Source organism: Alnus glutinosa, chromosome 4 (genome assembly GCF_958979055.1).
Source record: "Alnus glutinosa chromosome 4, dhAlnGlut1.1, whole genome shotgun sequence".
In the NCBI taxonomy this organism is placed as follows: domain Eukaryota; kingdom Viridiplantae; phylum Streptophyta; class Magnoliopsida; order Fagales; family Betulaceae; genus Alnus; species Alnus glutinosa.
The window spans coordinates 25,212,692-25,234,233 of record NC_084889.1 but is presented as its reverse complement, the minus strand read 5'-3'; the positions used below and the strand labels follow the sequence as shown (position 1 = coordinate 25,234,233).

Sequence of the window (21,542 nt, the reverse complement as noted above, 5' to 3'; positions counted from 1 at the left end):
AAATCAATAAAATTTGAGTAGAATTTTAAATAAAAAAAATTTAAACATGTTTTTGAAAAATAATAAAATATAATAAAAAAACAATTGTTACCCAAACAGGCTCAAAACATTAATATAGTCAATTTGTGAAACTTTTATTTCCCATTTGTGCTTCTAAAAAAGGTTTTTTCATGAATTAAATCGGATAAAACATTGTGCTTTGAAGAAATTTATATTTCGAAATCTTAATTAAAAAATAAAAATGAAAAAGAAAATACAAAAGAGTTTATATAAAAGAGAGTGTAAACCCCAAAAGAGCCTAAAACCCTAAGAAGCCATGACGCGCAGTCTGCTCAAACATGCCTCTCTCTGCACTCGCAATTTTCTTCTCTCTCCATCCACTTACAGGCCAAACCCTAGTCTCTCACTCGCCCCACTCGCCGCTTCGACTCGGTTTCGAGTCGGACTCCACTCGTTCGAGCCTGTCTCATCAAATATATCGAATTTGACACAGACCCAGAAGATAGTTTTCTCCACCGATGCTGAAGACGTCAGTGACGAAGGTAAAAATTTGAACTTGGCCTCTGTTTGGTTGCTGGGAAACCCGAGGAAAATGAAGGAAAGATAAAAATAAAAATATGTTAACTTCAGAGTTTTAATGATTTCAAACTCGATATATTCTCTCTATTTTTTTTTTTTGTGTGTCTGAATGTTTTAGCAGTTATTATTCTTTGGCGGAAATCTGGGAATCTATTGGGTTCTGTTACTTTTATGCTAATAGACTATGAATTTATTAAAGGAATAATTCTTTGAAGGATCATAGAACTGCCAGGCAATGCTTGCAATTTACTGTGAAGTTTGTCTTTGACGTCTAAAGATACTTGATTCTGCGGGTTTGAGATTTCTGGATCTTCATTTCTTTTTGAGAAATCTGAATATATGCAACTCCTTTTTCATTATATCCCTAAAATTCTAATGATCTTAGTTTGGGTTTCACAAAAAATATAAAATAGAATAAAAATTGTTTTGGTTGAAAGGCGATTTTTTTTTTTTTTTTTTGGATTTTTGGGGTTATATCGTATGCATTTTAATAGCTGAAATATTCTGATTTGTTTTCCATTCATTTGGGATTTTTGGTTGGAGTATATACGGTTTAATTATGGATAATTCTAGAAGTTACTCTTGTGTCCCTCCAAAGAATGATGTGACTTTTACAATCACCATTTGATCAAAATTTAATAATGATCAATTACAAGATTAATAGTGATTTTAAAAGTCACATAATTTTTGAAGGGATACAAGAGTGACAAAAGAGTGAGTTCTAACATTACTCACATCCAAATGGTTTGGTATTTCAGAGCTGAAAAAGCGCATAGAAAGATTCTATGCCGGCGATGCAGAGGCAGTGCCGTCGATCTTTGAAGCGATTTTGAAGAGGAAATTGGCAGGTAAGCATGACGAGGCTGACAAGAAGGTGATGGAAGAAATTTGTGGGAAGAGGGAAGATTCTCTGGACGATATTGATGATGAGGAGTCCGACTCAGATGGAGAGTTTAGCGGCTCTGATTTCGATGAATCATCGAGCGAGACTGATGAAGATTTTGATGAATCCCATGGAAAGAAGACTGTCAGGAAGACAAGGGCGAGGGATGAGTAAAGTGCATAATGCAAGAGATGCTATGGGTGTTGATTTTATCTCACAAGCATCCTTGTACCATGTTCGGAAGTTCAATTTCAGCAGGTTGGTAGAATTGTTATGTTATGAGGGCGATTTGCTTGTTTGAACGATAAAAGTACAATGCTTGAAATTTATGTTTCTGATTAATTAAGAGCGGAGAAAAACTTCCTTTTCTATGTTTTCGTACTTTTCAAGCTTCAAAACTCTTATGTCTAAGACCTGCTGCAATGGAGTGTGATTTTACTGTCATTTGACCTTGGGAGAAAAGGCAGAAACTAGTAATGAATGTAAAGAATTTATGCTTGCTGCAACTGCAAGAGGTGCAAGCTGTTCTTGTTTGATGTGGTTAATGCCACTTTTGGATGACACCAGGTCAGGAGATTGGAGAAAATTCTTGATGACTCTCCATATTAGCAAACAATGGATTGGAACTAGAATGAAAACTAGTCAAAGGTAGGTTACCTACATTTTACAGGGAGAAATACTACATGTACTTATAAATGCTTATTTCTTGATGTTATGAAAAATATACAGATTAACCTGTTTAAAATTCAATAGTGATTTTCATTGTCAGATCAGAAATTTAACACTTGAGAGTAAGCACTTGAAAATACACGTAGCATTTCTCGTGTAAGAGCACTCCCAATGGCTTTAGCCATTTCTCCCTTTTAGCTAGAATAGCTAATAAAAAGCTCAAAGCAACACTTCCGTTGGATTATCTAACCTAAATGCAAATGGATTCAGTTACAGTGTAACACTACATGTGGCGTAAATTGTAGTTGAATGGGTGCCTATTTTATTACCTTTTATTTTTAATTTTTAATTTTTTTTTAATTTTTTAATTTTTTAATTTTTTAATTTTTTTTATTTTATATATATTTCTCTCACCCCTCTATATCTGCCCCTTTACGGCTTTACCCATTGATGAATGGTGATTTCTCTCTTCTTTCACTGGGAGCTTCTTCTTTCTGCAATGGATTTTCTCTTTTTAACTTTGCCTTTCACCATGATTTCTCACGTTTCACGTTGCCTCTTTTTCTCCCACCTGTGAATGGGTTTCGTCCTAATGTGATTTTCATGGTGGGTTTTCGTCCAATGGATATCTACTATTACAAAGCTTTGCATTATGGATGGGTTTTTTTCAGCAGCAACAAGCTTATGTCCTCTGGTGATTTTTCATCTTGAGTTTTTCCTGCAACGCATGGGGTATTTTTTCACGGTTACCCATTGTGATTTACTACTACATAAGAAAGCTTTGTACTGTTACATATGGATATGGTGATTTTTCCTCTCACTTGAGATGGGATTTTCATCTGATTGAATGGTCTGATTTTTCAGTGATGATGGTTGGGGATGGTAAAAATCGTCTGATTTCTGATTCTTCCTCATTTCTGTGATTTTTTATTTCTCTCGTCTCAATTCCTCTCATACAGCAGCTGATTCATTTGATTCTCAGTGATGGTGAGTTTTTCGTTTTACTCTGCCAGCTAAAATGAATAATAAAATATTAAATTAGATTATTTTAATAAAATAGAGAAAAAATTTAGATTAGTGGATGGAAGGAGGTCTTGAAAAAGGATTAGTTAAACTAGATAAAGTAGGTTTTGGTTAACCATTTTGCATATAAATTTGCATAAGCTATTGAGAGTTTTCTAAGTGCACTAACTTCAAAGTTAGAGAAGCGAAAATTAACTATTTATGGCTGCAGTACAACAATTTTGCAGTGATAAAACTATAAAATTCAACCTCACCAAAGCTCGAAGACCGTCTCGAAGCACTTATTTGGAAAATTGCCTTGAACATCCTTATTCCTTCCCGTACGATTCAGATGAGCTCTTTGATGTCATCTGCCTGTGTGCTTAACAAATCAAGAAACAGTGGAGCTTCTGTTTCTTTCATGTCCATTGGCCTGCATCATCCGGAGGGAATCATCTATGCCTTTGGATATTTCTGTTTATATGGACCAAATATTTCTGTTCTCCGAACCCTTGGTGGGGGAGGCCTAACCTAGATCCTGAAGGGCTTGACACACAATTGAGTCTCTCTCAAGGCTTCTTTAATTGCCAAGAGTGTGGTTCAACTGTATGCCTTTGGATATTTCTGTTTATATAGACCAAATATTTCTCTTCTCCGAACCCTTTGGTGGGGGAGGCCTAGTTGAACCGTGCTCTTGACCATTAAAGAAGCCTCGAGGTAGACTCGGTTGTGTGTCAAGCCCTTCAGGATCTGGGTTGGGTTTCAACCCTAGTTCTAGCGGATGCCTATCTCATAGCCAAGTTATGCATAGTGCAAATTATTATTATATTTTAAGCAAATTGGGATACTGTTATAGGAAATCAAAATACCGAAAAATGAGTGACATCGTCAATAATAAATTCAAAACAAAAATACACTGCATAAAATACTGCTAAATAATAGGAAAAAATGGGCAAAAAAATGACCCCGTCCTCTATATTTTGGACAAAAGTCAAGAAATGAGCTGCAAAATGCGGTAGCCGAAGTAAAATGAGCACGAGAAGGGACACGAACCGTGGAAATTTGCTCAACCCTTTCCAAACCTTCTCTAGGAAGCTACAACAACCACAAGGCGGAGGCTATTGTAAGAGAGACATTAAGATACTGAATTCCCCCATATTTGGATCCTAAAATCACGCTTAGTAACGAGGGAGTCACTACAAAAAAAAAGGCATTTATGGACGGTTTTATTCTAAACGGTTTTAAAAACCGTCTAGAAAAAAAAATTGCAGACGGTTTTTTTGAAACCGTCTGCAAAAAATTTTTTATGGACAGTTTGATGAAACCGTCCATAAAATTCCAGACGGTTTGAACTAAACCGTCTGGAAATTAAAATTTCCAGACGGTTTTGGATGAAACCGTCTAGAAATTTATAGACGGTTTCATCCAAACCGTTTATAAATATTATTTTTAGAGATAACATTTCAATTCCAGACGGTTTCAAATGAAACCGTCTGGAAATTTTTTTCCTCACCCATGTCATCGATCCGCATGATGCTCCCAAACTTCACCACATCCGTTTGATTTTGTTACCAGCCAAAATCACAACCATCCATTTCATTTGACAACCAAAACAAAATTGTACATAGATATTATAAACCCAGCTGCCCCGAAACTTCACAACCGGCCATCATCGATGCTCACAGATCTGCAGTAACATTTCAGGGTGAGAGTGAGATCGACCTGATTGGGCGTTGAGGGAGAGATCGACGGTGACGGCTCTGTCCCTCGATTCGGATCCACCGGCTACACGGCCCGCGGTCCACGCCGCAGTTCCCTAGCCCACTCTTCCCGGCCGTCCGCCGCATCTCCACCCTCCCCAACTCCCACCCCTCCAAGGTCGTTCGACCTCTGCGTCTTCTTCATCGACGGCGACGGCCCCTCCTGGCCCTACCCCAACAACGCCAACGACTGGATCTACCCTCCCTTCCTCGGCGCGTATCCCACCAGAGGCAAATCGAGCGGTCCCGCTCAAACCCTAGCAAGCTCGAGGCGTCGGCCGGATTCGTTGTTTTGAGTCTTTTGATGCCTTGTTTACTTTTTCATTACATAATTAATTAATTAATTATATTAATATAAAGAAAACGGGAACTGAAAGCAGAAAAAAAAAAAAAAAAAAAAAAGGAGCAAATCTGGACGGTTTTGTCCCAAACCGTCCATAATTAGTTATGGACGGTTTTGTGAAACCGTCTAGAATTCCGGACGGTTTTGTCCAAACCGTCCAGAAATTGATTTACCGACGCTATATCCTAGACGGTTTTAAACCGTCCATAAAAAACTGTCTGGAATTGATTCCAGACGGTTTTTTTGCATTTCTGGACGGTTTAAAACCGTCTAGAATTTGCTTTTTTTTTTTGTAGTGAGTTAGCTGGAGGTGTGGAAGGGGTTGACAGGAAGCGCAGCAGCCAAGGAAGACGGTGGTGAGGCGCATCGGTGGACAATGGACATGATTGGTAGAGGATGACAGATCAACCTTTAATAAATCTAGATCCGAAAATCACGCTAGTACCAAGGCTTAGAGTGGTGGGGCGTGGCGGATGGACAAAGAGGAGGTTGAGAGCGACGGTTTTGTGGTGCAGAGCATGGTGGATGAGCTGAAGATACAGTATGAAAACCAACAAACAGACTAAGAAAAGGGAGGAGAAAACCAAAAAAAGAAAAAAAAGAAAAAGGAGAAACAGAGAAGGAGACCAAGACAAGAAGGGAGAGAAGATAGAGAAGGATGGAAACCATATCTCCTCTCCATGGAGCACTCCCTGGGGAGGCGGTGGAGTCTTAATGAAGGAGACGATGAAGAACCAAAATGGTTCAAAGCTTCTCTCTCTTGACTAAGAGAGATGACAGGCTTGTGCATAGTGCAAATTAGAACGTTCACTGCTTGGCAAAATGCCTCTCTTTGCCATCTTTGGTTGCATTCAGCAGTGGAGCCACATGGAGACCTCTGAAAAAATGAAAAACATTACATGCCCCAAAAAAAAATTCCAAAAAGAAAATCAATCATTAGCCTAAAAAAAAAAAAACAAATTAAATAAATATTTTAAGCAAAAACCGAAGCTAGCTCTACAAAAATTCCAAACACAAAATTTATAAGGTAAGAGCACCGGTAGCAGTTACCCTATAATGGTTTCCTTCCCTATATTTAAGGAAAATTTTATGAAAAATATCAAAAAACCTTCCACAGCAGATACCCTATATTTAGATGAGGGGGTTGGGAATGAATAGTAATTTCCTATGTATACATGTTTACTATTCCTTCCTTATGTATTATTTTAATATAAAAGAAGTATAATTAATTGATATAGGGAAGAGAGAAAAAGTAGGAAAGAGAGAAAAATAATAAAATAAGAGTAAAAAAATAATATTTAATTGATATATGGAAATATAAGGAAATCTATTGTGATGTATTTTTTTATAGGGAAGCAAAAAGTAGTTTTGTTCTCTAAATATAGGAAAAATGGTTGGAAATTTGCTGCTAGTGCTCATGAGCCCCTAAAAAGAGAGATAAAAAGGACATCTCACAACATAAATCTTGAAATAAAAAAAATAAATAATAAAAAACGCAATTTTTATGCCCAAAAACCCAAAAAGAATTAGTTATATAAGTTGCATGAGATAAAATAATTTAAGCAAAAACTAATACTATCTTATTAATTCTCCCCCCTCTCACCGGCGCGAGAGAAAAAAAATCCCGACTCTTCCGTTTTTATTCCTCCCGAAAGTTTTCCTCCTAAAAATTTTTGCTCTACTGTGAATGGTTCATTGTTCAATCTAGTTCTTAGAGTAGCCAGATTAAGTGTGCGTTTGACACTGCGATTTTTTAGATTAAAAATGTTATTTTAAATCAAATTTCAAAAAATATATTATTTAGGAGAGTGCTTTTAAAAAAAATTATGATTTGAAAACTTATAAAAATCTATGTTTTCAAATTGCAAGTAATATTAAAAAAAAAATAATTTTAAAGATTAAATTACAATTTTAATTACCAAATGCTTAACTACATTTTTAAAAACTGCGTTTTCAAATAACACGTTTTTTAATCACAGATGCTAATTCACGTAAAACTTTGACAAGTTAAGAGGTCCTTTTTAAGCAGAGCGTCTAGCAATTAAAGCATTGCAATTGCAACTTTGGTCTACACATCTTAAATAAGCAACATACACATAGATAAGTTGTCAAACTTTTGTACATCACTTTTTTAAAGTAACCATTGGATCTGTAGGATTCACATGTGGATCTTTGTGGGTCCTACAAATCTAATGGTTGATTTAGAAAAGTGATATATAAAAAGTGTAAAAGAGATGTGCAAAAATCATTTTTAAACTTATGCTTCTTGCTAATAAGGTGCTAGTCTTCTTTAAATACTTGATTAGGCCTTTATATATATATATATATATATATATATATATATATATATATATATGAAAGTACATTAAGAAGAACTACAATTAAGAACAAAAAATGTTAGGCAACCTAACGATAAGCCTAAAAACAAACAAAATAAAAATAAATTAAAAGAAAATGCATCAAATGAATAACACAGTTATATAGATTCTTGGTATGAACACCAATAAAAGTAGCTGCCATTTAAGGTGGTTAGACAAGGCATGTCCAGGGACATGACTGCTACGAGATCCTTTAATCCTACCCGAATTCCTAAAACAGCGAATGCAAATAGAGGCATGATGCTCGAAATATCCTTCAACCCTATTCGAACACCTGTTGAGAAACAACAACATAAACATAAAAATATAGGAAAAAACGGAAATAAAATCTCCAAACCCAAAAAACGATTGCACTAGCAGCAGAGATGGTGAGGATGAAGATGCGTGGATTCCATACGCAGACACTTCAACACGCCCGATTCTTAAAGTATGAACAATCTTTTTTCTAAAAAAAAAGAAAAAAGAAAAAAGAACATTAATCCTCTACTTTACGCATGTCATATAATTAGATAAAGTTCTAAAGTTCGAAATAAATTTGGTTAAAGAAAAATAAGGAAGAATAAAGATGAAACCCACAATTTAATATAAAAGATAAAAGCCTATATTATATATAATTTATTTCTTTTCTTTTTTTCCCCTAAACCCCAAATTCAATCCATTAAACCCTATAGACAGGGTAAGAGAGAGAGAGTGAGGGGAGAGGGTCATCATGAAGCGCACTCTGCTGAGAAATGTCACTCTCTACACTCGCAATCTTCTCAGGAACCCAAACCCTAGTCCTTCACACGCTCCTCTAGCAGCCTCGACTCGGCCCCGACTCAGGTTCTACTCGTCCGAGAACGACTCGTCCGGCGAAAAGCCCAGCTCTGCTCCCGAGACGAGCTTGGCACAACCCCAGAAGAACGATGCCCCCATTGCCGCCGGGGATGTTTCCGGTGAAAACCCTAGCTCTACTCCCGAGACGAGCTTGGCCAAAACCCAGAAGAAAGGTGCCCTCGTCGCCGTCGAGGATGTCAATAACAAAGGTAGAAGGAAACTTGAATCTTGTGCTGTTTGGTTGCTGAGAAAGATGAAGAAAAGAAAAATGAAAATCAAATTTTGATGCTCTTCTTTGATTTTGAGTATTCATTTTGTTTGTCTTTTTAAGAGTGCCTCGGAAACATGGGAAGGTTAAGTATGTGAAATGGTTGAATTAGGGACAGTGTTGCGTTGAGGTTCAAATGTAAATTTATTTTCCCTTCACCTTCAATTTTCTCCGGAAAGAAAAAGATCCTTTCGTTTTTGCGTATGAATTATGTGATGGAATGTGTGAATCTGTGATTTATTAGGTTTCTGGATCTGAACTGTTTGTGATTGAGTGTATTAATTATATTCTGAATTGTTGTAGATTTTGCGCCCTAATGATAGGCTATTCAATTTAAATTTGGTATGAAATAAATCTAAATTTGTTTTTGATTATGGGGCTTCTAGGTTTTCTGGAAACAATGTGGATTTGTGTTTTCGTTGTTGGGTTTTGAGATCAAGTTGAATTGTTTGATATTTAATCTGTAAGTTTTTTGTCCTCAGAGCTGAAAATGCGGATAGAGAAGTACTTTAAAGGTGACGAGGAGGCACTTCCATCGATCCTCGAAGCGATTCTGCATAGGAAGTTGACCGGAAAGCATGAGGAGACAGATGATGAGCTGATGGAAGAGTTACGGATGAAGCCACTAGATAATGTTAAGGACAAAGAATTTGAATCGGATTTTGAGGAAATGCATGAGACGGATGAGGAGATTGATGATTTATACAGTGCAAGGGATATAGTCACGAAGAGAATGGTTAAGGATGAGTTCTTCAACATGGATGACCAGAAGTGGGATGGGCTTGTTAAGGAGGCGATCCAGCACAAGGTCATGAAGGACACGAGGGAGTGTGAGGAAATTTTAGAGGATATGCTTAGATGGAATAGCCTCCTCCCAGGTGTACCTTTTTTTATATCTCATTTGTTTTATATGATTACTTTTTACTGAAAAGGATATAGTTCCATGTTATGTTGTTTGTTTCTTAGCATTGATTAACCTTATTCACCACTGTAATTATTTCTCATTTAGTTTCTGAACCAGAGCATATTTTCCTTGCTGTCTTCCACGAGTTAGTGTTTTTAAATTCAGCGGTTTTCAGATGTTTAGATACCTCTAAACTGTTGTGTAGAATCTTCTTTCTATACTTCAGTCTTGATTTCCTGTGCCGACATTTGCAAATGAACCTTATACTACTATGATCTATTAATTTTAATTATGCTGATTGATTCAAGTCATAGCTCTCAAACTATCTAGTTGATTGCTAATGCTGCTAGTATTTCTTAAAGAATGCCTGTTCTCATGAGGCTTATAGGCTGCACTATCTGTTTTCTCATTTGCTATATGAAGTTTTCTTAAAACATCCTAAGACTCGACCTTTGAGCTTCTTGTCTTGATTTCTGAGATGAAGTACAGCTTCTAAAAAGGTGGTATCTCTCGTTGTCTTCATGGATTTTATTCATCTGAATGACCAAAAAAAGAGAGCCGAACTGAGATTCCCGTCATGCACTTTCTCCTTGGTCCTGTTCTTCACTCTGCTTGCGTAGAACCCAGTGTGTGGTTATTCTACGTTTGATCATTAACAAGTTTGATGAATTTTTTAGGGGTAATTACCTTTTCCCCCCATGAACTACCGGCCTGTGTCATTTTGCCCCCCACGAACTACCACTTCGACAAAAAAAGAGCATCAAACTAACATCTTTACATACTTTGGCCCCTTTCATCAGTCTAATTCATGTAAAGACTTAAATGCCCTAACTTAATTTCAAAAATGACCTAAATACTCTCATCTTAAAAAAAAAAAAAAAAAAAAAAACTAAAGGAAAAGGGCCGCCACCCCCAGAGGTGGCTCCGGCCACCCTAGAAAAGACCTAGGGTGGCCGCATGACCACCCCATCTTATCTCTAGGGTGGCCGTGTGGCCACCCCAGAGGCTGTGGGTGGCTCCCTAAAGGTGGCTTGGCTTGCGGCCACCCCTTAGGCCGGGGTGGTCTGCGAGCCACCCCAGAGGTGGCCGGAGCCACCTCTTGGGGTGGTTCGCGTGCCACCCCGGCAGCCACCCCCTTAGGTTTTTTTATTTATTTTTTGTTTTTTTTTTTTTTTTTTAAAATATATTAATTTTAATATTTTTTATTAATTACTGTAGAGGGTATTTTGGTCTTTAGGTTCTGAAAAGCTAGTAATTGATGACAAGTAAGATGTAGAATATGGGTTTATCATTAGGTTCTGTTACTCTTGCCCCTCGGTTTTGGCTTAGTTGGCAGTGGAGTGGGAAGGGGGTAGTCTTAAGTTTAAATCTGAATAATAAAAATAAAACGAGGAAGCCCTGACTATCATAAAGGAGAATATCATGTGGAATTTTATTTTATATTTAGAAAGGGAAGGTACGTAATTGGAACAAAATTTGTTGTAGTTAGTGTACAGTCAGTAGTGTGTTATTGGTCCCTGTTTAGCTTTGCCATTAGAATGCTGGTCTCTTGTTTTAGTTATTCCATATTCATGTTCTGATATGGACCAGTTTGCCACTTGTAAATAAACTTATGGTGTTATAATTTTGATCGTGAATAACATGACTTTAGTAAACTTTGAGATACCAATGGTTTAGAATCCATAATAAAGATCCATCAGTTTCAAGAATATGAAATTTCATGTCTAATGACTGTCCATATTTTGTTGGGCATATAAGAATTTGTATTTAACAATATGAGCTTTGGAGGTTTTGAAGAAATCCCTCTCTTCAGGAAAGGAATAAAGTTAGGGGACTTTCAAGTCACGCCTTCGTTCAGAGTGACAGTGGGGCAGCCGATATATTGTTGGGGGATGCTGACTTGTAATCTTTATAGTCTATACTGTATTGAAAATAGTTCAGAGTTTTTATCTGAATCTGTTTAGCAGGGGAATTTGAATCTGGTTATCACTTATTTAAGAAGCGTATTTATTTGAGAAACCCTTTCCTTTGTAATTGGAATTATATTTGATTTCTGCAAGTAATTTTCCAGTTATTGAGAGAATGCCTCTTATGAAATGTCAGATGTTTGCACGTCGAACCTTCAGCTTTTCTGCCTACAGACTGCTTCAACATACATATTTTTTTTCTTTGTTAGCAACATATGTTCTGTGATTAATTAGAGGTCATATCTTTCACTAATTCTGTCATTAAGAATTTGCTTGGCTGTTTGCAAGGATGTGTATCATAGCCAATCATTGTAACAATCAATATCATGATAATTACTTATTCTAAGATAAACTGGCATCTGCTGAATATTTCTTTAAGGCAATGTTTTCTTCAGATGAGATAAAGAAAAAGGTGGAAGAGAGGTTCAATGAGCTAGGGGATATGTGTGAAAGAGGAGAGATTGAACCTGAAGAAGCTTATGAGCTGTTTAAGGAGTTTGAGGATGAGATGGTCATGGAATGTACGAAGACAATGGAAGCTGAGGGGCCCCCCCAGTTTGATGAGATTGCTGTGCCAGACAAGAAAAAGGACTTAGGTGACCCACCTGGTGAGGGACCTATCCTTAGGTGGCAAACAAGGGTAGTTTTTGCTCCCGGTGGCGATGCATGGCACCCAAAAAACAGAAAAGTGAAAATGTCTGTTACTGTGAAAGAGCTTGGGCTTTCAAAGCATCAATTCCGTCGTCTTAGGGAACTGGTTGGAAAAAGATACCATCCAGGGAAAGATGAACTTACAATCACTAGTGAGAGGTAAGGTCAATGAACGAAAGAATGCCATCTCATTTCTTATCCAAAATGATTGGTTACTAATGCCTTATCATTCAAACTTTTAATGGTCCTTAGTCCTATGCTGAAATCCTAGTAATCATGGTGTTTTATATGACTAAACTGGAAAAGAAATTCTTGAATATTCTCTATATCGTGGATATTTGGTCATGAGATGAGGCTTATGTATTTTACTCATCAGCTAATCACTTCCCAATAAATACATTAGTTGCACCTGCAAATCAAACAGTGTTATTTTTCTAGAGTTTTTTCTTCTTCTTCATGCGTAATAGTATATGAAAAGGCTAGATATAGATTATTGCTCATTCTTCTAATCATTGCATTATCTGGATTCCATGCGTTAGGAGCAGTATTATTGTAAGAAATTTTCTTCTAGGGAAATGGAAAAGCTCTTGCCTCTCCTCCTCCTCTGTGGGGGACAGGATGGGAGTGTTTTGGGTTTGGAGTTGTATAAAACCCTGTAATGCTTTCCAACACCTTTTTTTTTTTTTGGTCAACTATTCATTGGGATGATCACTTTATGATATATGTGTATTTTTCTTTTTCTGGCTGAAGGTTTGAACATCGCGAGGAAAACAGAAAGGATTGCCTTAGGACTCTCTATTCCCTCATTGAGGAAGCTGGGAAAGCAAGGAAACTAGTAGAGAATGCTCGAGCTTCATATGTCAAGGAGAGACTAAGAGCTAATCCTGCATTTATGGAGAGGTTGCGTGCCAAGACCACGAGAACACGAGAATCCGACTCGGTGTCTGCTTGAAAATTTGATTAACAACAGCTGGCTCTTGGATTAATAAAATTCCCGGTTGGTTTTATGATTCCTTGCTAATTGATTGTTTTTCTTGATTGGTGATTGCTCCATGATAATTTTTATTGCATTCAAGTTTTTTCTCACAAGTTTAAGGGCAAAACAACGTTCCTTCCTCTGCAGATGTCATGTATTTTGTTAGATGCAGATTTTGTCCACCAATTACTTTATGTTCCTGGTGCTGAAAATGCCACTTGGATGCCATTAACTTTCAAAGTTAAAATGGTTCATGTGAAGCTATACGCAGATCTTTCAATGAGTAATAGATTACTAACATCATTTCTTGTATATTGGGTTATGCTGGTGGTGCTTTGAGCCCCTTTGCTTTTCTTTGTTTACATGCTGCTGTATCTTCGAGTTCCAAGTTATTCACCAAAAAGTAGTGCAATGCTACATGTCTTCCGCTTCTGTAACTGGATAACCAGCAACGAAGACTTTAGTAGATTTGGCTTTAATTCTCTGAAATAGAGTGGTCCTGATTAGCTGATCCATTTGGAATTATACTTTGCTTCCAGGAAAGCGGATTCATCTATGACGGCATCTAATCGGTATGTGGTTACCTAGAAGTGATGCTAATCTTTCTGAAAACAAAAGTTATGAGTGGTCATCTTTTATGGTCTTCTTGTACAACATTTTCGTTGGATACTTTCGAAGTCCATGTCAAGCCTATAGTGTAGTACAGAGCTTTCGTAGGCCTAGAACAGAATAACAAGTATGCAACTTGTGACTACTAATATCCCTTGGTGCTAAGATTCGTTCAAAGATAAAAGAGTCGGTCCTGAGGAAAACTAGCATGGGGAATGCATCCACGGCATGTTCCAGCTTCGGTTTGAAATACGAAAAGCGAGATGAGTTTATAAAGAACACGGAAAAAAGGGTGGAGCGAAAATAGTAGCAATACAACTACTTAATATGCTCAAAAAAAAAAAAAAGAAAAAAAAAAAAAAAACTACTTGATAAGGTCTAAATAATAATAAAAAAAAATGAAAAACTTTTCTTTAACTTTTATTACATTTGTAATTATCTTCTTAAATTTCAAAAATTTTCAGTTTAGTGTATTCATCTTTGAATTTTTTTTCAATTTCACTAATTCGATAGGATTTTTCATTAAATGCTAACAAAAAGGTGTCAAAAATTTTAAAATACTTTATATTTTTTATTTTAAAGGAAAAAAAAGAAAACAATTGTAAGAATTTGGGTGTTAATCAGGATTTAATTGAATTTGCATAAATACTCATGCTTGAATTTTTTATTTCTTTTAAAAATAAAAACAGGGGTATTAATGGAAAATCCTAACCGATGGGCGAAATTGAAAATAATTAAAAGATGAATATACTAAATTGAGAATTTTTTAAGTTTAGGGGAATAATTGCAAAAATGATAGCAATTCAGAAATGTTAAGTAAAGTTTTTCTTAAAAAAAATTACCTCTTTTAAGTACTATCATTTTGCATTTTCTCCCAATTTATTGTTGGGATTATAATGTCCTTCCTCAATCTAAAATGATGAAAATACCCTCAATTTTAGGTTGTGGAATGGGTTAGGAGACATTGGGAAAATTGAATTGTTGGAGGCATTGCAAGAAGGATGATCGTAGTTAGAAGGGATAAATGAAGCTTTTTTTTTTTTTTTGGAAAAAAAAGAAGAAAAAGCCGGAAAGCTTATTTAGAGTTTCCCCTAACAGTTAGCAGTAAGTTGGGCATGAAATATGAATGGGGCTCACATTAGCACATATTACTAATCTAATTTTAACACAAACACAAATTAAGGTGACACACTAATCAAAGCAAACATTATTTGAAAAATAATATATATATTATTTGGTTTAACAGTTTTACGTGTAGCCTGCAAGACTGTTGTTAGGTTTGTATTTACAAGTGAAAACTAGAAAGCTGCAAGGCCATTGTATTATGACTCGTTTGAGTGTGCGATTTTTTGAAGGATTGTGAATATCGAGAGAATTTATTTTTGAAATTATATTTGGATGGTTTATAAAACTTGAGAAAAAATTAGAAAAAAGTTGAATAAAATTTGAGTAGATTTTAAAATTCTAAAAAACAATATTTGAAAAAGGCATCTCACCCAAACATAGCATAAGTTTCTACCCAACAGTGGAAACATGTGGTTGAAGCTTTCCTAGAAAGATCTTTTTGGTTAAGGCCTCCCTTTCTTAGGAAAAAGGAGCTTGTTTGGCAATATTTTTTAGGTCAGTTTTTCTTTTTAAAAATAAAATAATAAACAACTTAAAATAGGGGTCCGTTTTCTAATTCTTTTTTTCTTTTTTGCTTTTCTACCCGAAAAAAAAAAAGTCAAAACATTAACAATAATTTTTTTCATAAAATACTCAAAAAAAAAAAAAAAAACTCAAAACTCGTTTTATCTTTATGTCAAATAATAATTAAAAAAACCTTTTTTTTTTTTTTGAAAAAAAAAAAACTTTTAAAAAAACTTTTACCTTTGAAAAAGTGTTACTAAAGGAACCCCACAGGCGTCTCTTTAATACATACAGCACGTGTCAAACAACACCCAGCAGAATGGAAAGCCAGGTCCTCCTTCGAGACGAAGCAAAGGCAGCATGCCTTGATAGAAGACATGGTCACAAGGCTTCCTCTTCTTGTTCCTGTTCCTGTTCCTCTCGGGATTCGAGATGTTTTGATAAGTCGGCGGAGTGTCTCTGTAGTGCCTGCTTACTGTGTGTTTGTTGCCCTCTAGCCCTCGTCTGGGGTTGCTTCAAAATTCCTTGCAAGTTAGGATGGCGTGCTGCAAAAAATGCAAGGCGTTGGGCTTGCTGTGGATCAGAGATGAGAGATTATGCAGCGTATTCTTCATTTTCTGACGACGATTCAGATCTCCTGCCAAGTAAGAAGCATACATGTTCCAAGACTTCGGCTGGTCCAAACAAGATGGTGACAAAAGAGAAATAATGATTTGGAATTTACCAGGTCCGTTGCTAGCTAATTTTTATGTTTTTGTTCTTCCAAATTAAGTCCAGCGACCTTATACCTTTCAATTTCTGGTATTGTTGCCTGATTTATCATTCTTTCATGACGTTCATCGTGTGATCTTGTTGCGTGCGTTTGCGTTTGCGTATATTGCCAGTGTTTGTATATACGAGACTTTGAGAACCGGCGGAGGTACGCGGTGCACGCCAGGTGTTTGAAAGAATGCCGAAGAGGCCTTCCAATTTCAACGAGCTCACCAAACAATCTATTATCTACCTATGTGTGGAAGACACTGCGGTTTCCTTAGAAAACCCTGGCCATCATGTTTTAAATGCGATTCCAACATGTAATTTTCAATATAAATGTCCATCCTATGATCATCATAAGAGCTAATACCCAGACTAAAGATCTTTATACATATTTTTCTACAACAAAATAGCAAAACAAAAAAAAAAAAAAAAAAAAGAGAAAAAGAAAGGAAAATATCTAAACATAAATGAGTACTGTTTCTTGGACAACTCGTACTACCTTTTTTTATTTGTTTATTTATTTATTTATTTATTTTTTTATGATCGACTATTAGATTTGTTTTTCAACGTATAGGTCATAAATATTTAATGGTTGACGTTGTGTAAAAGTTGTGAAAGAGTTGTGCAAATAAATATTAATCAAACATAAATAGACTGATTTTTTTTATTTATTTTTTTTAATACGAAGAAAACCAGAAGAATATATTTTGTTTGTGTGTGAGAGAGAGGACTTGGAATGATTCGGATTCAATTGTAACAGTGGAATCCAAATCGGGAACCTTATTTTATGCAAGAAAAGCAATGGATTCTTAAAGAAAGTAGAAGAAATTCAGTGGCGGAGGGGCCAAATCAAAATGTAATGATAAGATGATTTTTCTGTCTTTATATATTATATTTTTAAAATATACAATATATATATATATAAGTCAAAATAGAAATAAAGAATTTTGTACACAGCATGTGCGTCACAAAAAGTATGTTTGTCAAAATTAAAAGATGGGGAAAAGATACTTTGCCTCCTTGATTTATCTACGTCGTGGCAATATACTCTTCAATGTATAAAAATTTAGATTTGACCCCTTCGAACTTGTCAACGTATGGCAAAAAATACAATCCGTCCATTCGCCTGTCTGTTTGGACGAAAAGTCGATCAGATGCGTTGCACGTGACATTTTAATGTATTAATTCTTCCAAAATTGCCCCCACCCCTTCGACCTTTATATTTGCACATGTATGGGAAAAAAGACACGTGTTGACAAATAACAGTGAGATTATTTGTCGTGATTCTTGATAAGCTCGGACTTGGTGAGCGGCACGACGAGCGGTGACGACACTGGCATGTAGGAGACTGGATACTTCTCTACCGCCCTCAGCATACCCTCGAAGTCGAACCTCTCCATCAACGTACACTAGTGTCTCGCCCATTGCCACCGCCCTCACCAGCATGAAGAATCCAAACACGTGGAAGTGGTAGAAATTGCTTGTGCATGAGAGTGAAGCTGGGGATAAATATCTCTAATCTTTCTGTCCCGTGGGATGCATCTAACATTTGAACATGTCTAAGTCAGTGGTGAACACCTCCAAGGATGATATATATCACAATTACTCTTGGCAATGAGGATTGTGACAATAATTAAGCCCTTGTCAACTCTTCTAGAGAAGCTATTGACTTGATTGATTCTTTGCCACAATTGGACCTTTCCTTGAAAAGATCTCATCCCAGTGGCTTTTGGAATGAATATGCTGAAGAAAGGCATACCCTCGGACATTCTAATATACAACAGGACCCCTCCTTCCGAGTGAATATATTTTATCAGTCAAACCTTGAAAATATTAATTTTGAGCAAAAAAAAACATGATCTACATTGTCAAAATACAAACAATGTTACAAACCAGACTATACACAACAGCAATCTGTCATGCTCTGTTTTTTGAACATGAAACAGAGGATGTGGAGAATGTTTTTTTATGTCAATGTAAGTTTTCCTAGAGCAGCAGATTCATCAAGAGCTATTGCACTTGAGGAATAAGTTGTCATTGATCTTAGCATTGCTCCTCAAGCTGCAATCTATAGATAAGGAAACTAAAATAATCAAGGCTACATGTGCAACTGCAGCAATGAAAGCTTGTACAGATGGAATAGGCACAGATCATACAATCAAAGATCTTGGTATTATGCTACGCGGGCACAAAAACATGTGCCACGTGGGCACATGAAAACCATGCAAACAAAACAACGGATCTGGCAAACAAAACCATGGGTTGTATGGCTAGCTTATTTTTTGTTTGTACAGCTTTGGAAATGATAATCTTCTCTATTTGTGTCATAGCTAGGCTGAACTTTGTTACAATTCCCTCATAGTATTGAAGCACCATGGTTAGAAAGACAAATGGGTTTGTCAAAGGTTGTCTTCCTGAGGAACTAAAGAAAGTGCTTGGATCAATGGTTGACGTGATCGATGATATAGGGGCTTGTGTGTGATCCGATTAAGTGATGCAATGATTGAGGAGGTTTAACAAAAGAGAAAAAAAAATGGTTGTTAGCAGAGATGGAGGGAGGGGGGGGTGGGCAGGGGCCATGGCCACCCCCCAATTTCCTTGAAAAAAAAAATTTCTTAGGTTAAAAAAAAAAAAATCTCAAAAAAAAAAAATATATATAAGCTAAAAAACTAAAAATTTAGCCTATTGGCCCCTACCAATAATTTTTTTTACCACCGGCCCCTGCCCATAAGAACTTCTGGCTCCGTCTCTGATCACTTGTTAGCAAGGTCTTGGTTCGGGTTTATGGTGAAGGCGTGAAAGTTTTCTTTAACAGGGATGATAAGGTTAGGATGTTTGAATGTGTGTCTCGGACGGTTCTACAAGGAACCAATAGAATCCGTGGCTTTCTCGAACAAGGAAGCAAAGCAACTGGGTCGAAAATCTTCACCCAAAGCATTGACGGAGTGAGGAAGCCATTGATGGAGCTTTATCCAAAGCATTTATGTGAAAGTGCCATGCGAGTGTGGTCTTTGTTGGATGTTGTTTTAAAATCAAAACACACCGTTTCATTTAAGAGCTGATGGGATGGGGGTATTTTTGGAAGGATAAATGCATTAAACGGTCATGTGCTTTGCACGTGACTGACTTTCCGTCCAAACAGACGGGCGAATGGACGGACTGTATTTTTTGCCACGCATTGGCAAGTTCGGAGGGGTCATATTTAAATTTTTGTACATTGGAGGGTATATTGTCACACCGTGGATAAATTAGGGAGGCAAAGTATCTTTTCCCCTTAAAAGATTGATAAGGTAACATGTGTCATGTAGGCACTAGTTCAAAAAGAAACAAAAATACAAAAACAAATTGTTTAAAATTGTAGACTAGGTTCTTTTAGAAGTCTAAAATCATCGAGCATGGAGTATAAATTGAAGTAATTAACAATTTCTCTTTTAATATAAACAACTAAATTTAAATTTGTAAGAAACTCTTCCTCATTTTGTTATTGCAAAGTCTTGTTTAAATAATTTTCATTATCAAAAATGTCTTATCAATAATGAATTACTGAAAAGTTAAAATAAGACAAATCAATCTATTAATAAGAAAGATAGTATGCCTTTGATTTTTTTTTTTTTTTTTTTTTTTTTTTTTTTTTTTTTTATCAATTATTGATGTAATTTCGCAAAGGAAGACATTTTATAATTATGGATGATTAAGCACATCACATTGAAAACAAGTACGAAAGTTTGCTTTGGGTTACTTGAAAATATTTTGAACAACTTGCTTAGTGAAATGTTGAATTTTTTTTTTTTTTTTTTTTTTTTTTTTTTTTTTTTCCGAATTCCAATCTTTGTTTCGTTCACAATTATTATTATTATTATTATTATTATTATTATTATTATTATTTTATTTGCGGAACACAATTTAGTACATATTTTCCTTTAGGTAACTTGAAAATATTTTGATAGATTTTGGTTCTAAATTTTTTTATCTTTTGCAGGCATGAATAATTACTCATTAAGGCCTTCTTCTTCAGCCGCGTAATGAGTCCAATTGCTGAAATTAAGTAAAAAACATGACAGCAAAATAATAAGGGCTCGTTCGAGTGTGTGGTTGTTTTGTTTTGTATTTTGTTATTTTTTATAATATTTAAAATTAAGAATACTGAAAAAATTTGTTTTTTAAAATTATATTTGGATGGTTTAGAGAATCTGAGATAAAATTTGAATAAAATTTTGATTTCAAAAATCAAACCAAACATATTTTCTAAAAATAATAAAATACAATAAAACAACATGAGTTAGCCAAACTTGCTCTAAATAATTCGTTTTGGTGAAGGTCATGATGACAACATATGCAACTCTTCTCTACTAACATATATGTTTAAAGTCTTTTTCCAAACTTTGTGGTGGTCATGGCTCTCACTGGTCCTTTTGTGGCTCTGCCACGAACAAAGAGCGTAAAATATTAGAGAAAGAGATGTGTTATTCGTATATCACATTACTCTACATCAATTCCACACTAATGCTCCGTTTGTTTCGGCGTAAAATGATTTCCGGAAAATGATTTCGGTATTTTACGGTGTTTGGTAGGGGCGAAAATAACGGTCAACGAAAATCATTTTCGGTTTGACCGTAAAACCTTCTTTAAGTTTTGGAAAACGATTTACGGTTTTTAAAACCGTAAATCGTTTTCCAAAATTATATTCTTCGTCCTTACACGCACGTTTGATATCTGACTGTCCAAATCCTACAATAGTCGGTCGTTCGAAAATAGGCAGCACCGGTATCCGGCATCATCAAGTCACTGGAATAATGCCGGCGTCGGAATCCGACCACCGGAATCCTGCCGGCTGCCGGAATCCGGCCGCCGGAATACCGCCAGCCGCCGGAATCCGGTTGCCGGAACACCGCCGGCCGTCGGAATCCGGCCATGGACAGAAACCTGCCGGAACCCGGCCTGATCTGACCGGATCCGGCCGAAATGGCCGGGATCCGGCCGAATCTGACCGGATCCGGCCACTGACCCCGCCGGATCCGGCTACTGATCCGGCCGGATTTGGCCCAAATGGACGGAATCCGGCGGGATCTGACCGGATCCGGCTACTGATCCGGCCGGATCTGGCCCAAATGGCCGGAATCCGGCGGGATCTGACCGGATCCGGCCACTGATCCTGCCGAGATCCGGCCAAAATGACCGGATCAGGCCGGATCTGACCGGTCCCGGAGGTGTCCTGCCGGAATCCGGCAATTTTGGCCGGATCCGGCCAAACATGTTCGCCGGATTCCGGCGACAGCGACCGGTCGTCGCCGGATTCCGGCGACAGTTGCATTTTCCCTTTTCGTAATTTTTTCGTGCGAACCAAACGCCGAA

The 21,542-nt window shown here is 36.6% G+C and overlaps 1 protein-coding gene across 1 annotated transcript; it reads left to right on the top strand.

The window, feature by feature from the left end:
• Positions 1-281: 281 nt before the first annotated feature.
• LOC133866229 (uncharacterized) lies at positions 282-13,241 on the top strand. Its single transcript, XM_062302768.1, has 6 exons — positions 282-542; positions 1,338-1,634; positions 8,310-8,639; positions 9,181-9,576; positions 11,965-12,379; positions 12,971-13,241. The coding sequence occupies exons 1-6, from the start codon at positions 317-319 to the stop codon at positions 13,170-13,172; spliced, it is 1,866 nt and encodes a 621-aa protein (XP_062158752.1). The 5' UTR covers positions 282-316; the 3' UTR covers positions 13,173-13,241.
• Positions 13,242-21,542: the final 8,301 nt, after the last annotated feature.